Source organism: Ornithodoros turicata, chromosome 3 (genome assembly GCF_037126465.1).
Source record: "Ornithodoros turicata isolate Travis chromosome 3, ASM3712646v1, whole genome shotgun sequence".
Classification (NCBI taxonomy): Eukaryota; Metazoa; Arthropoda; class Arachnida; order Ixodida; family Argasidae; genus Ornithodoros; species Ornithodoros turicata.
Genome location: NC_088203.1, coordinates 50,492,652 through 50,509,888, shown reverse-complemented (window position 1 = coordinate 50,509,888; position 17,237 = coordinate 50,492,652). Strand labels below are relative to the sequence as shown.

General features: G+C 44.5%; 1 protein-coding gene across 1 annotated transcript in view; it reads right to left on the bottom strand.

The window, feature by feature from the left end:
• The window catches only part of LOC135389445 (uncharacterized), a 475,452-nt gene that overhangs the window by 362,999 nt on the left and 95,216 nt on the right, over positions 1–17,237 (bottom strand). Inside the window, exons 13-14 of the mRNA XM_064619493.1 lie at positions 7,542–7,633; positions 7,327–7,476 (exon numbers count right to left, since the gene is read on the bottom strand). Coding sequence (XP_064475563.1) covers positions 7,327–7,476; positions 7,542–7,633 — 242 coding nt within the window. The remainder of the gene's footprint in view (positions 1–7,326; positions 7,477–7,541; positions 7,634–17,237) is intronic.

Here is a 17,237-nt window from a genome sequence, read left to right as displayed (position 1 = left end):
ATGAAACGAAACGCATATGCCCACTATCCTGAGGCTCTGACTTCACGCTCCCTGAACGTGAGTATCGTCAGATTGTCGGACGTAGTTCCCAACTCGACCGGGAAAATGATGTTGTAGTTGTTCTCTAATACTTTCTATGTTGATGAACCGTATTTTCAGCAGAAGTGGAGTTGTAAGGGTAATGAAACAACTGAATTAGTGGGCGCAGAGGAGCGTAATGGAGAGCGATGTCCTCCTTCTCCAGGGGGGGGGGGGGGGGCGACGTCCTCCTTTTTATTCCCGTGCCCATGGCAAAGGTAGAAAACCAAAGACGATTCATTAACTAAGTGCGTCACTTCGACTGCCTTTTTGTACAGTTGGGCTGTGGTGACCGAGCACAGCGGACGTGTCCGGCTGATGATGGAGTCGGTACCTGAATTTACCTGCCCTCCCAGAACAGGACCCATGACATTATCCAATACCGTAGCAGGAGGTGGTCAAATGCAGTGCTCGAATTTTCACTCAGTCCAAGCACCCAAGGGACCCTTCAGTGAGTCGTTATCGCTGTACTGCGTGCTACAAGACTGCTGCGTCTCAGGAAGTACTGTGGAGGAACACACAGCTGGCCTCGGAAATGGCGAGGTTTGGATCCTGGCTGGAGAAGTACCAAGCGGCATTCGGCGGCGTTGTAAGATATCTGGGCCGTGGGCCATACTGAAGAAACGCCGAGACGAGGCACACAGAAAAAAGCGAACAATCACAATGAAGTCTATCAGTATAGGAATTTTGCCGTCCCATATTTATTGCAATCTTTACTCAGGTTATTCTTTTTTTGTAAATAAATGGATGTATGTTCCCTACTCACTTTCGTCTCCGGCTACGCAACGAGACTACGAGTTTTGAAAAAGTTTAGTGACCGAGTCAACATCGAGATGGTGAGAGGAAATGCGCGACACGCACGTCCTCTTTTCTGGAAGTTCGCCACAATAAGACTCGGTTTGGTAATTCTCCTGATAATAAGATATATAGGGGCTTTCGTGATGGTAAACAGCCACCAAAATGTCAAGAAAAACTTCTGGGCAGTTTGCGCAGGGGAAATTTAATCTACTTACTCATTTCTGACGCGGTGCTAATCGGATCCTTCGACTCGTTGGATGTTTCAGCACGTTAGACACGTCGACATATAATCGACTGTGAGATGGTTCCAAAGGTGCAGAAGGATCCACGGTTGGATCCTTCTGCTCGTTGGATGCTTCAACACGTTGGACCATTTGACATGTAATCCTGGATTTTCCATCTTTCGTCAACGTGTTGAAGTATCCAACGAGCAGAAGCATCCAACCGTGGATCCTTCAGCACGTTGGATCCTTCTGCACCTTTGGATCCTTCAGCTCGTTGGAACCGGTATCGAAAAATTAGGCGTATCTCAAAATAAAGTGGTCGACGTCCCCGCTGAAAAATAAACTACTGTAAATAAACGTTATCTGGCTATTTGTGCGCGGAAACTGACAAAGCCCACTTAGACTAACATGAACGTGGAAACTGCCAAAGCCCACTTAGACTAACCTGAACGTGAAAACGCAAAACCCAACTTTTACTAACGTAATAATCAACTAACGAACGTGCTGTTCCCTCGCGTCCGCCTCGCTAAGCCTAAGCCTACAAAAACGTGGATTTCGTTCGCTAAAATGACTTGGACAGACATCGAAATTTGTTGAGTTTGTGTGGTAAATAGTGATGTCGGAACCACGGCGTATCATCGTACGAAGCAATGGAGCATTGTCGTTGGTTTTCCTTGTTTCGCGGACGTGAATTTGGATTCCGGAAAATACAGTTGCTCATTGCGTGAGCGGAAATAATTGTGCAGCGGTCGCTTGATCTACTTATTGGTTCTCGTGGAGCGTTGATTAAAAAAAAAGAAAAATAATAAAGATAAAACTAAATCGATCAATAAAAGAAAGAAAGAGAAGAACAAAGAAACCTACAGTTCTAAATGCCGTTATCGTAAGGAACATTTATCTGTGTGTAATCTGCTTGCCCACTGTTTCAACATTGCGTTGAAATAGCGTTGAAACTTCAGCTACGTTGCTAGACCCTACACAACATAGTGAAGTGACAAAGGCACTTGTTGTTGGCAAAGGCCTTCCGGGTGAACCGTGATCAATTTCGTGTTTATTTTCCTTTTGTGTTTGTTACGTTTTCGTTTTCTTATTTTGATTTGTTTCTTCTTTTCTTTTTTCTTAGCCGGGAATAGCAAGCCGCCGTAGCGCAGGCTAACCTTTGAGAGAAGGGATTCACTGAAAAGGTTCGCCACCTGTAGGACTCGAACCCACATTTTCTGGGTTATCGGTAAAGGGCTTTGTGTGTTTGTCCCTTATTCAGAGGCTAACATTTCTGCCCTTTTTCTTTGTTAGCGGACTGAGTTCGCGCAGAATCGAAAGACATAATCCACATGCATGAAAGGCATAATCGAAATTGTGTACCGTATTGTGCATAGTAACACATTCCCAAGTTGGAAGATTAATTTCTAATCCGTAAGTGTGGATCGTAAAAGAACGTGGGATCGTCCGTGGGGTGCGCACGGTTCCTCATTGGACAATTCAACGCTAAGATCCAACAAGCAGTAAAATGATATACAGTAATAGAATAATAATGAACAACAAACTTAGGCGTATCAGGCACTGGAAAATGCTTATTATGATTTCTCACAAGTTATACATCACATAACTGCGCTTCATACAACGATCGAAGGTACTGAGGCCAGATTCCGAACATCTTGCATAATGCACGCGTTTGATATTCGTGCCGATCGCTAGGTTTCGTGCGGCGTGTAGTTCAGGGGCCTTTTTCCCGGCTCTACACTCTAAATCAGGTAACGCATATGTAACGGTTAAGTACCGCTTGCCCAGGAGGTACATTTTCAAAAAATGTACCTCTTAAAATTAGGAGGTACATGCACCCTCAATGCGGTACATGTAACGGATAGCGCGCAGCGGTTTAGGCCTACCCGTCGGGGTGGTTCCCCCTTTCCACGATATATTAACAGCCCCAGGAAGCTACGCTGCACGATAAATATAACAAACAAATACATTTATTCGAAAATTATATACATTTCAGGGGTGATGCTCGTCCATCTCGAGCGTGCATTGTCATGATGCACAAAAGCCGATCACACGGGGCACAACGTATATGGATGAACGATGACCACTGCATCTCTCCTTCACCATTACAGCTGCTCTCTGGTCACGCTTCTTTATCTCTTCCACACCTTTGGATTGCTGTTCTTCCCCAACTTCAGTTTCTTCCGCAGAACGTAACACCAACCACGGTAGACGATTGACTCAACCATTTACGACATCGCCTGGACGTAACCTAGGAGAAAATACAATGTAAAAAAAAACCAACAACCGAAATAGCTTGCCTGAAAAACATGCCTACTTGCTTGTGTAATCCAGGTGTAAAGTGCAATCTAGGCTCCTCTAATTCACGCATCAACGTTCGTGCATGAAGCACAAAGATCGTTGTCTCCGTCCCTCAGTCGTTGTGTCCAGCCTGCCCGTGACCAGGACCACTGGGAATTAGAGCAAGATGAACGAAAATGCGTCGTACAGACGAATAGTTACTTCAGATATATAATATGCACCTTAAATGGCTCCAATCTTGAAAGCGTCGAACGAATTTCTTCGAAGAACGAGCAGACTCGTCCTCGCTCCCCGACGTTTCAAAGCAAACTGATTTGCAGCGGTTCCAAGAAACACATTCTTCCCAAACGTGCGATCCCTCACGGTCATGGGTTCTAGTTATTGCACTTCTTTGAGAGAATGATAGTGCTCATCCATTACGGCACTGCTGCATAAGGGAATTTATTGACTGGTATTCGGAATCACGCGAAATATTTTTGCAGCGCATGGATATCGTGGAAAGGCGTTCGTACTCATGCGCCGGAAAGACGCGGTACACATGAGGTACAGCAGCTATAGATCGCGCTTAAAAGGTACCTAGCCGGTACGGATGGTTCTCGGAGATCTTGTACCGTTTGAATTTCGCAGTGGTCGCGAACTGTACCTGCTGGTTGAGGACTGTACCTCATGTGTACCGCTTGGCCCAGGTGCGGGTCCTCTTTCATGCGGTACATATCGGGTGCCGGATTTAGAGTGTAGGACATTTCGGTGCAAAGCGTTACAGTGGCGGGGGATCACTGGAACGTGGGTTCCGAGAAAAATAGTTCCGGGAATGGCAATCGCGATGTCGACATATCGTAATAAACAAAAAGAAGAGGGCGGCTTGGCATCAAAAGTAGTATTGTCAGGAAATTTCATTTACATAGAGAAGAACTTGCTTTGTGTATTTTTTGTGCACATTTATAGATTTAGGACATGATCTGCATGTGTTCTTGGTTTGTCATGGCTTTTAAACTTTTTGGGCATTCTCTTCTTTAATATTTTGCGCCCCACGTTCTAGTCGATGCTGTACAGATATTCATTTTTTATTTATTTTTTCAACTGTAGATGAAGAATTGCTTTGTCATTTTGTAGTGATTATTATCTCGAATAAGGTACCTTCGAGTTAAGGATATTATGCAATTTGAATTCTGTTTGTTGACGGCGTGCCGGTTACATCTTTGGCAGAAGCATATGATTAGACGTTATTCCCATGGGAATAACGTCTAATCATATAGAAGGGCTTGTATTCCAAAAAGTTACCATGTCTCGATGAATAAAAACTCTGCACCTTCCCGTGGCTCTTCAAGTTTGCATAAATGGAAGAAAAGTCTTCAAGCATGGAATAAGCCGTTTTATCGCATTATGGCCATTCCGTCAGTGATTCATTGTGATGAACTATGTTAAAAACAAACAAGCAAAAATTGTTGATTATTAAAATTAAATATATGACTATCGCATCTTACTTTAGCAATACTTTCCACAACCGCCTCTTCGACATACCTATGAAGCATAACTGCATAACCCGTGAAAGCACTGCTTTTACTGTTGAGAGGACGACCAGTTTATGGCTACCGAGTCTAACAGCTTTTGGGAGGGCACCACGATAATATATGGTTGTTTAGGCCTTGAAACTGCATGGCCATCACCAAGGAACAATTATGTTGGAATGCAAGGGGAATAACGTCTAGTCAAATGCTTCCACCAAAGATGTAACCGGCACGTCCTCAACAAGTGGAATTCAAATTGCATAATATCCGTACCTTGAAGATGCCCCCTTAGAGATAATACTCACTACAAAATTAAAAAGCAATTCTTCATCTGCTCTTGAAAAAAGAAATTAAAAAATGAATATCGGTACAGCACCGACCAGAACATGGGTTGCCACAACAGGCCTACGAACACGCACAGATTAGACCTTAAATCTATAATAGTACACCTGGAGCGTTGATGAAAAATAAAGTAAAATAAAAATTAAAAATCAATAAAAGAAAGAAAGAGAAGAACAAAGAAAGCTGCAGTTGGAAATGCCGTTATCCTAAGGAACATTTATCTCTGTGTAATCCGCTTGCCTGTAAACGTCTTGTCTTTCATCCCTAATACCCAACCCTTTTTCAAGTAATCATTGATGTCAAATAATAAACATTCATGACAAATAAATCAGTCAAATGAATAAATGACATCTTTGGACGACGCTCCAGTATGGTATTTTCCTATTGTAGGTCAGTCACAGACCTTGCAGTTCTCTCATACTTTCGATGTTCATGAACCGTATCTTCAGCAAAAGGGAAGTTATGCGGGCCATGAAGCAGTGAAGAAATGAGTGTACAGCTTTCATAGAACATAAACATCGTCACAGAAAAGATGCAGGGGACAACTGCAAAACTCGTGTCTGGCCAACTGAAGAAAAATACTGGCATCTAGAGAACGATATCACTAGCGAACTGTGAGCTTTTTCTTTACGTTACGCGGGCCGCGACAATGCTGTCTCAGGCGATAATCCCTTTACGGGCAGCTAAGTAAGCTTTTGTTCTGGTGCCCAAGGCCATGCCATAAGTCAGCGGTCCATGAAAGTAAAGAGGAGAGAGGAACCACCAGGAGGTACTGGTGCGCACGCGCAAGCTTAATCGGCGGAAGGATACGGTCCGCGCGGTTTTGCTTTCACGTCACCAGATGGCAACACAGAATGACGTCTTTCAGACGTGTTTCGCTGGGCTTCGATCGGTTTTTATGCGTACTCACATTTCATGCTTTTTTATAAAAACTAAAAGTGGTAGACATATAAATTTGGTGCTTATCGATCCCTGAAATATTGCGAGAGAAAGTAAATGCAGTTTTTGCAGTTTAAAGAAAGTTTTTTTTCTCGAAATGTCTATAGAAGTTTAATAAAAACCTGTTCAAAGAAGGAGCAGAAAAATTGTGTATTTTTTCACATTCATGACGTCGCCCTGAAATACATACGACATGTATGAGAAATCTAATAGCATTATTTTCTTCACCTCGTCGTCCTCTTTGTGGGGAACCACCCGCGTCAAAGTCTGCGCGGTGGTTACCGAGAAAAAGCATCAAAACTGTTCCATAGGAAATACATTGAGACGGAGAGCTGGTATACCCTCTTAATGCGTGAATTTTCGCATGGAGAGTCCATGTTGGGTGCTTTATTGACTGCAAGTACGAGAGAGATCCCACAACTTCTGGTAAGAGTCCCTTCAAAGACGACAGCATGCAGCACCAAGTGTTAGTGATTTTCTGCGCTCCTCACGAATAAACCTCTACCCCAGAAACGTCATTATGACGTTGGTAGACACACCGAAACCAAAACAGATCGGAAGAGGAAAGATGTTTTACACGAATGGGCAATTGTTCGCTGCCTCCTATTGAAAGAAAAGTAGGACCGAAGGTCGCGCCCTTTTCAGAGACCATCGTAAGCGCGTGAGCACAATTTCCTGAAAATGATGTAATATCATTATATGTAATGATCATTATATACATACAATACTACATTATGTACTACTACGTACTACCATTCATACATATTGAATTAAATTAAGTACATATCACAGTGGTTATATTATTGGGTAAGGTTACGTAAGTTATGAAATGTGGGGTTATGCTAGACCAGGAATATTTTTTATTATAAGTTCAAGCAAGAGCAGCACACCGTTAGCAGGAGGCTCTCATATGAGCTCTAGATTTACGACGTTAATCGAAATTGTAGTACGGGATCGAATTTGCTTCCGGCGTCATGGAGCATGATGTGTATGTACATGAGAGCCCTTCACATGTGGGCAAAGCAACGTCGCATATCACACAAGTCCCACCGTTCAAACTGATCATTGCGTCTAGGTGCTTTCGGAGCTGAACATATGAAATGCGAACAAGTATAACAGAAATGCGTCACCCTTACTTTTATGCCAGTATCAGTTTCAGTGACGATAGTGCCCACTTGAATTGCGAAAGGGATCAGGAAGGCCAAGACGAGCAGTGCCAACACGCTTGCGTATGGACTTGATTGATCGATGGGAAGCTTTGGTTGAGGAAACTGCCTGGTTGCAACCTTTAGAAAAACCTGTTTCGCAATTTCATCCAACGATATTAAGCTAAAATAAAATATGACGTTACCGTAGGAATTGTCTTGGGATCCACCTTCTTCATCTGTGCGAGCCAGACAATGTGTGAACGTTCCAGTTTCATTTGCAAAGAAGCAATCTTAGCTGCGATAAGCAATGCAAAAATTTGTGTATTGTGGCATGTACGCAAATCGTCTGGTGTAGCACTCATTCAAAACAAAATGTGATTAGGCTATCATCACGCTTACATGAATGTGAAATTGATAATTGATTACACAGCAGTTAAAGTTGCTAAATGTAATCCATACTATGTTATAGTTACAGTGAAGAGTTAATCGAGCGACCGTTTGGGTTACATAAGGCTCAGTGTGTTTGCAACCCTTCAGATGAATTATAGTTCCACGCAAGGTCCATGAGAAGACCATCGTCTATATAACGGTGTTGGTGACATAACTCTTTACATAACAGTACTTCGAAAGCACAATTCATAGAGCTATGCTGCTACTAACTTAACGTTGAACTAGTGGCTCCATTTCACAAGGAATATCTTTGAAAACAGAACATAAGAATCTACAACGTCGATACGGTGAGGTGAATACCCACATGCACAGTTTAAACGTTGGTTAAGCAAGCTATGTTTCCAATTAGTGGTAAAACCAGCTCAATTCCAGAAGTTTCTATGAACATCTGAAATTATTCCTCAATGAATGAATGATAGCAACCCAGTCTCTTGAAATTAATCAATTGGCGGCTCTGCGGCCGCGTTCACATGAATACAACAGAAGTGGACATGAACGAACTTTGACGTCGGTCGCTTCTCTGGGCCCAAGTGGTTTATCTGGCGAGTACGATCAGCACCCGTCCCAATCAACTCGATCACTTTCAAGCACGTGGCCATCCGGTTTGGACTGGCCGTTGTTCTTCCGGCGGTCGAGGCGGGCTTGTTTCGTTTTAGGCTCATTTGCATAGCAATATATAAGGTAATGAATATTTCAAAAATACGCTTTATATGTGTCTGCCTTCAATTTTGCTATCTCGCACAAAAAATCTCTAGCTGAACAGCCTCTAAATCAATTTTGGGTAAGTAATCATGCTATAGTTACATGCGCTGCTGGTCTAATTTGTTTCGATAAAAAAAAGAGAACTGTATCAAACAAAAAAGAAAATCATGTATTAAGTTATCACAACACCGTAGGAAGACCCCTGCTTGCGTTTACCAAAAAGTTGTGTGGAGTGCACGACCACTTCGACTGGAATCACTCCTTAGTTTGAGAACAATGTGTGTCAGGCGTTCCTCCTCACGCAGTTGGGGACCTTCTGTTTCTTCTAGCCGGCGTCGGGAACTTGGGGGCCCCCATCGCCCGGCAGCAGCCGCAGTAGCCCCCTCCTGCACTCACGGTTGGGTCGCCGCTGGAGGTAGACTCCCACGTATAGCTGTGCTTGGCTGTCCCGTGTCTGGGGAAAGGGGGATCCTGGCGGTTGAGCAGATCCGGAGGTTGTTTTGGACCCTTATGGCCCCTCTGGTGAAGCAACACACTGCTTTGGCCCCTGCTTCCCATAGACGGGTGGTCCTGGAAGGCCCGGCCAGGACTATTCAGCTAGTCGCCATCTCTCTTTTCATTTCTTTTCTTTTTTCTCTCTCTCCTCCTGCCCACTTCTTTTTCTTTTCACCTTCTTTGGCGGCAAGGGTCAACCTTGGGCAGTACTTCTTCCTTAGGAAACTGCACTCGGTTATAGTGCAGAAGCAGTGTTAACGTGGGTGACACACTTCTGCACTTTATGGATAACACACACTCAAAAAAACTTGATCGGCTCCACAAAAGGCACCGCACCGAAGTTCAAACATTACAGTTCTTCAACTCCACTGCAGAACCACCGTTCCCGAAGATCCTCATCCTTCAGGCTGAAGATCAATCAAAACCCCTAGCTAGCGTATCTCCCTTCCTCGTTGCGAAAACTTTTGAACAAGTCATTGCTAAAGTATACAATGCAAAAAAATTGAGAACTGGTGACATCCACATTGAGGTACAGAGCAGGCAGCAGAGTTCAGCACTGTTGTCGCTAAAGCAAATTGGTGATATTCGAGTTTCAGTGACTGCACACCGCACACTCAACACAGTCCGAGGCGTTATATCTAGTGAGGAGCTACTGCAGTGCTCCGAAACAGAGATCGAGGAGGGCTTAAGAGACCAAGGGGTGATCAATGCCAAACGGATATCAATCCGCAGGGAAAACAAGGAAATACCAACTAGGCACATCATTCTGTCTTTCCAATTGCACACGCTCCCCACAGAAATAAAGCCTGGGTATGTAAACTGTCACGTCCGACCTTACATACCCAACCCGCATCGATGTTTCAAATGCCAGAGATTTGGCCACCATTCCCAAGTGTGCCGTGGACACCTGATATGCCCCAAGTGCGCGGGCGACGGTAATGACCATACACCGGAGTCGTGTAAGAGTGATTTCCATTGTGTGAACTGCGAAGGCAGCCACCCCTCTTGTTCAAGAAGCTGCCCACGCTTTAGCGATGAAAAAGAAATCCTGAGAATTAAGACTGTACAATAGCTGACATACAAAGCAGCGAAAACACAACTGGAGTTTCAGAAAAAAGGATCTTTCTCTGAAGCGGTGCGACGGGGAGTGGCATCGCTCGGAGTAGCCGTGGGGGCCCGAACTTGTGGTCCTCCACTCCACACTCCCCAAACACAAGAAAAGTCTGCGGAGAGTTCGCCTCCGCCGGCCCCCGCCACAATCCCTACGGAGTTTGATGGCACACTTTCAGTTTGGGATGAGCTAACTGGGAGCTCATCTCAGACTGCCACTACACACACCACAGTCCACTGCCAGTACACACACTCAATGGAACTTGACGACGATGACTGCATGTCGCAGAAATCGTCGTCAAGTCTTCCAAATACGCTGGACCAGAGAGCTCCTTCCCAAGGGAAGGAGCAAAGAGAAAAGCACGGAGGTCGCGGTAGAGGCAAGTCGAAGGAGAAACAGAGGCTTCCCCCGCCAAGGGTCACACCCCCTTAACACACAATGTGCAGAGTCCCTTTGCTCTTTCCTATTTCCATTGTAATTATGGGACGGGTTTTCCTTCAGTGGAACTGTCGAAGCCTCTACAGTAACATTGATGATGTACACATCTTTTGAAAAGTACACAGCTGTCTGTTGCTGCTTACAAGCAACATACCTACACGAAGAAAACTTAAACCCTTTCCGCCGACATAATATTTTCAGGGAGGACCGCACAGACAGCGCACGTGCATCCGGTGGTGTGGCTGTAGTCCTTCCACAGTGCATACCTGCAAAACACTTTCCACTCGTTACAGACTACGGGAGGCAGTAGCAGTCGAAGTGTGCCTCGATAGGACTTTCACGGTATGTTCACTGTAGGTGCCTTCATCAGTGGTAATAGAGCAAAGAGATTTCGAAGACTTATGCAATCAACTCCCCCAGCCGTTTATGATTTTAGGCGACCTGAATGCCCACAATCCTTTGTGGGGAAGTTCAAAAGTAGATGCACGGGGGAAAATGTTGGAAAAAGTCCTTCTTTCGGGGTCACTCTGTCTTCTGAATACTGGGTTACCTACCTATGTGAACTCCGTAACACAAAATTTTTCTTCCATAGACATTTCACTATGCAGCCCATCAATTTTAGTTTCTTGACTGGACAGTTGAACAGAATCCTCTGGGAAGTGATCACTTCCCAGTAGTGCTAAAATATCGTACTCTAGTCAACACTCTGAGAACACGCCCTCCTAGATGGAGATTTCAACTAGCCGACTGGAATCAGTACTCTGAAAAATGTGACCTCTCTGTGATTCCCATTGATAGAGTGACCATCGAGGAAACAATGTTCCCACCTTGGCAACCACCTCCAAGGTCCGATACTAGATTGACAAAGTACAGGAAACAGGAAACTGTTACATCAACACTACAACAGGAATTCGAACACTTGAAAGAAAGTTATGGAAACCATGTTGAAATTTATACTAATGGGTCAAAGTCTAGCGCAGGAGTGGCTTGTGCCAGGATTTCTCGAACACGCACAAAGTCACATCGTATAAAAAACATAGCTTCCATTTTTACTGCAGAGGTGTATGCCATTATCCTGGCACTGAACATCATTCTTCAAGGTTGCATAAAATCAGCCATCATATACAGTGATTCTTTGAGCTCCATTAATGCCATTTGTAGCAGAAAGAAACAAAAGAATTTCCTTGTGCAACGCGCACAGTCCTTGGCCGGCACTGCACGGAAGAGGGTTTATTCTGTTATCTTGTGCGGGGTGCCGAGCCGTACTGGTACATTGGGTAATGAATTAGCAGACCAGGCTGCTGCAGCTGCAACTTCCAGTGACATTACCCCATTTGAAATCCCTATCCAAGATATCAGGTCAGCACTCAAGAAATCGGTTTACACTAAATGGTAGAGCTTCTGGGATACACAGACATGCAACAAACTCCACTTCATCAAACCTAACATTCAGAATCATGGAGAGTACCTGGAAAATCGTCTGTGTAGTCTGTTACAATCAAGATTAAGGATAGATCATACATACATCACACACAAGTTTTTACTTCACAGAGAGGAGCCGCCTTAATGCACGCATTGTGGTGAGCTTCTTTCTGTTCTGCACATACTCATCACATGTTCACATCACGAAACTCATCGTCAGCATCATTTTAAGGGGTTTTATACGTATTTTTTACCTCTTCACCCAGCGCTAATGCTCGGTGATGAGGCTATCATCCCTTTTAGTAGAGTTTTCAATTTTTTAAAAGACATTGGAATTGTGAATCTTTTGTAGTTTTAGGCTTGCATTTTATCAGTTGTTTCTCTCTCTTTTTTAAACATCGCATCTATTTTTAACTTGTCACCTTTTAATCACAGTCTTGGCGCATTATGCCCTGTGTTGTCGCTGCGCCACAAAACCCCCAATCATCATCATCATCTGTTTCTTCTAGAATGGCTCCGGATATGACCTAACCAAGCCTGACCTAAGCAGCATACAATATTGGACCCATATTGGCTAGCCATTTGCGATACGGGTCTAATATCGGCCCCATATTGCCAAGTTTTAGCCAATATAGGGAAAATCCTGGCAATATGGGCCCCATATTGGCCGTGTACACCCCATATTGACTAAAAATGCAACAAATGGTACATACCCGTGTTGCGCAAATGCCCAAGCAGCACGGCAAGATTGGACGTTGAAGGGTATGGAATGCCCAATTCAATACGTCGTTACATCCAACAACTTCCCGCAGATGATACGCATTGTTCGAAACATACGTGGTAATCCCACTGTAACATTCACTGTAACTCAAAACTACACTTTTCACTTGCTGCGAACAGCGGCCATCTTGCTTCGCGATGCCAATGCCAATCGGTCGAACATTACTCTTGGTGCACCTGAAGCGACTGAGAGCGTGTTCGTTTTAGCGAAATCACGTTTTCTACAACTAATGCACACGCGCGACACTCGGTTCGCACGTTTCATTCAGGCTAAAATGTCGCCGGTTCCTCTAATGGCAAAGGAATCGCGGCAGGTCAAGTAAAAACACAATGTTTGGTAGGAAGGGATGTCTCTTCTGTAACACCAGGTGCTTTCAAGTTACTGCAGGCGGTGTGAGTTGCTGAGGCGTATGTGCGTCTCCGTCACGAAAGTGTTTCACTCATTTGTACACTAGGAGCGAGTTCGAAATATTTGGTTCATAAACTACTACGATCCACATGAAGGCTTCTGAGGGATGTGTGGCGTTGGCAGTTCCATGGTACTGCCTGCCTAGCACGTGTTGATTAGATTTCTGTTTTTATGGCGGGGGCAATACCATTTTTGAAATGTGATGTGAACAAGCTTTCGCTTGTCCCATCTTACAGTTGGCAATACGACTGCTTGGGTCCTTCAGCAAGAGAGGCGTAGCACCTGTTCTTCGTTTTTAGGGCGATGCAGATTGTTTTTGGAACGCTATGCAACGTGGACCAATAAGACGATCATAAGAGAGAAGTAATATCAGTGGTGGATATTATACCGAATGCTGCATTATTACACGAACTCCCCGTTCTGGTTATCACGGAAATATTGGCTCAATATTTGCAAAATGGGCTTGCCAATATGGGCAGCCCACATTGGTCCAATGTGGACCCTGGCTGCACACACCATATTGGCGTGCTGCTTGGGTGAAATAACGCAGGACGAGCAGTAAAGCGCTCATCTCGGTGCTTGGTCTCGGTGTGTTCGATGAGACACATTCCCGATCTAGTCTATTGACGAAGCTAGCAATTTGTCAGTACGCTGGCGGCATGTGTATCACGCCGCGCTCACGGGCCGCTGGCGACATGTGTATCGAGTACAAAGGGCAACCGCAGCCAGCAAGGGCTTGTCGCTAATGTACGTCATATACAGGGTGTGTTTGTTTTTCGATACTGATTTTTCAACAACAATTAAAAAAAACTGTAAGGGCTATAGACATCCTGTTTTCATTTCTATCGTACATGGGTCGGCGGACGTTCCTCGCCATCTATTGCTCAACCGTCGAATGACCAATTACCCATTAGTTAATAATTACCTATTACCTATTACTTAATAATTACCTATTAATTAAATTTTTTAATTAACTTTTTACTTATAAATGCTGCAAGGTTGTCCCAATGCGAACATCTGGTCTCTTCGGTCACGTGGTATCGTTGCCGTTTTCAGAACCAAAATCCGTTCGATAGATCGTCCGCAAAAAAAATAAAAAATCGTGAAGGAACACCATTATTGTTCATTGCGCATCCTCGTACACCTTTCTTTCCTTCAGCCCCAATGTGAGAGGGTGAAGGAGCACAGTGCCTCCTCATGCGTCGAAGATGAGCTCGAACTTGCGGAAACAAAATAAAAATAATTGTATCGGGTGACCTATCCGAACTGCACTTATCTTAGCTTGCATTTTCTGTTTTCTTTTAATATTTTTCCAGGACGCAAGATGAGATAGTGTGCTCTTTCAGTCTCTCATATTTGGGGTGAAGCAAAGATGCACCCTCGAAGATGCGGAATGAACAAAATAAAGAAAAAAATGTGTTCCTTCACCAATTTCTTGCGGACGATCTATCGAACGGATTTCTGTTCTAAAAACGGCTCCCCTATCAGGTGACCGAAGGGACCAGATGTTCTCATTGAGACGATCTTGTAGCTTTTATAATTAAAAGTTAATTAACGATTTTTAGCTAATGAGTGATTCGACAGCAAAACAAGAAATGGGCCAGAACGTCCGCCGGCCCAGAGATGACAGAAGTGAAAACAGGATGTCTATAGCCCTTATAGTTTTAATGAAAAATCTGCATCGAAAAAAAAAGACACTCTGTATAGGATAACCCTCCCTGCCCAATTAGGAGTCTGTCAATCACAGTAGTGCTCCGAATGGCTTAACTCGTGCGTATGAGCCAGTTTTAGTCAGCAGCCACTTGTAGCTGTAGGCTGTGTGTGCTGATTGAATGCTTTACGTGTCCTTTTAGCGAAGGCGGAGGTGAGGCATCGAGCAGGAAATTTTAGGTCTGGGAGTCGTTGCCATTGGTCGCTCGGAATACTGCTCCAGCTACGACTACATATCGAGATCTGGGCCCCGATGTTCACCTTTCACATATCGCAGGAACTCGTGGCGAATCACGTGCAGAACCGATGCATTTTATGTGCGTTATGGGATAACGACAAGTTGGAGATCGGGCTGCTGGACATACGCAAAGCCGCTCCAGCACCTGTTGTGGTCAGTCATGTCGATGACTACCTAACATCATCGAACGGAGAGCTAAACAGGCGTTTCCTTTGTGAATCTTCCTACGTCTTACTCTTCTTACAGCGACAGCAGTTAAGAGCTCAATCTCAGGAAGATCCTGTCCCGCACTTCGCATCGCCGAAAACTCTTCTCTCCATTGGCGCGAGATAAAGCGAAACAATAATGGTATCATAGTCGGCCAGGATTGAATCTGCGACCTTCAGTTCAAGAAGCCAACATGTTACCGACGAGCTAACGAGGCGGAGGCCGGCTATGAAGAAACGAGAAAAAGCAGCGAAATACAGATCTCATTTTGGAAAGTCGCTTTGGTTGTCACATCGTCAGCGGTACGAGAGCGGATTGTGTTGTACACTGGCATGTGCCATTTCTGCGCATTGCTCTTGTAGGGAAAACAGCTAGATACCAAACAACGTCAACGGCGATGTATTTGGGTGCAATGTGATTAGTAGAAAATCGTATGGGGCAAATTGATTTTTATGGTTTTATGGTTTTCCGTGGAAAAGAGAGCGACAAAGCGAGCAGCTACACGAATTTGTTCTATTCGTGACGTGGTTGCATCGTTGTTCACACCGTTAGCCTGCGAATACTGATTAGCCAACCACGCTATTCCATAGCTGTGGGTGACTATCAAACGTTTCTTTTTTAAAGCGCAGTGTGACGAGCAAAGTCACCTTGCCCAAACCTTCTGCTTTTCCCCAACCAGCTCACAGTGACTGCAGTATCAGCAACAATCTCTAGACGTGCCAGACACATCTTGTTAGCATTGTTTAGTAAGAAAGGGGTTCTGAGTAAAAAGTAAAAAATAAGTGGCAGATGTCATCCAATTTACAGTGGCATCAAGTCAACGACACCGATAGAGCTTTTAAGATAGTTCCACAGCAGTTCCCCTATGACTAACCTTTCCTTCTGTTTTTTCTTAATGAACATATACTCATCTCTATGTATATTTTCTTCCTGCTCGATGTCAATAAACAGACAGGATTGTATATTTGAGCTCGCCTGTTGAGAATGCGGCGTCTCTTGCGGGGTTCTCATCGCTGCAGCTTTGGCGTTTCTCGCCCACGCTTGCGCAACGCGACGCGCCCGAAGCTCTTCAGAGGATGTACACTTCCTACTCAACGGCCCATAATACCGCTCCATAATTCGCCACCGCACACACACGCAATTTCGTCTCCTCGGCTGCTGTTGGCGATGAGCGCGCCCTATAGGTGTCGCCCCGACACGCGCGTGGAGAGTAAGCGTGGAGGAGTGAGGATACCGAAGCATTATCGTCATTCGTTCGCGTAGTAAATCGGGCAAAATGCGATATTGCAGCGTTCCACAGTGCAACACTTACGCAAATGGAGTCGAAGTGAGCTCTCACAAGTATCTTCACGACAAAAAAAAAAAAAAAACTAGAAAAAAAAACGCAGTATGTTTTTTATGAATCTGAGAATGGGGAGTACTCCAAAAGACTTCTCCTAGTATGCTGGTTCCAAGGACTTCACCAAGAGCGATTTCAAGGCAATGCCGCATTGTAAGCAGGTTTTAGATACATTCTATGATTCTGTGGAAGGGTTTTGGCTCTTAGATGTCCCTGATCCTTAATCACGAACTTGTTGCTAGGCTCAAAGCGTCGCTTTCTGAAGGACACCGCTGTGCCATCAGTAAACCTACCGCAACCGAAGTTTGACAAGGCCCCCGTCCAGTTGTAACTCGCGAATACACACCGGTTAGAGAACATCATGTTTTATATTGTATGTGCCACATGCGCGACACTTACAACCATCTTTCTACTCGCTTTTAAGATGAACAGCTGCTGGGCAACGCAAAGGCTGACGACGCCGTTGAGTGCGACTTGCGTGTGCCAATTAACGGTATGTCGTACTCGTTCGGGCGATTGCAGATGTACAGGAATCTCACAGCAAATGTTGTCATCTCGTTTTTTTGTCTTCATTGATTGGATAGACACCAGCATGCGG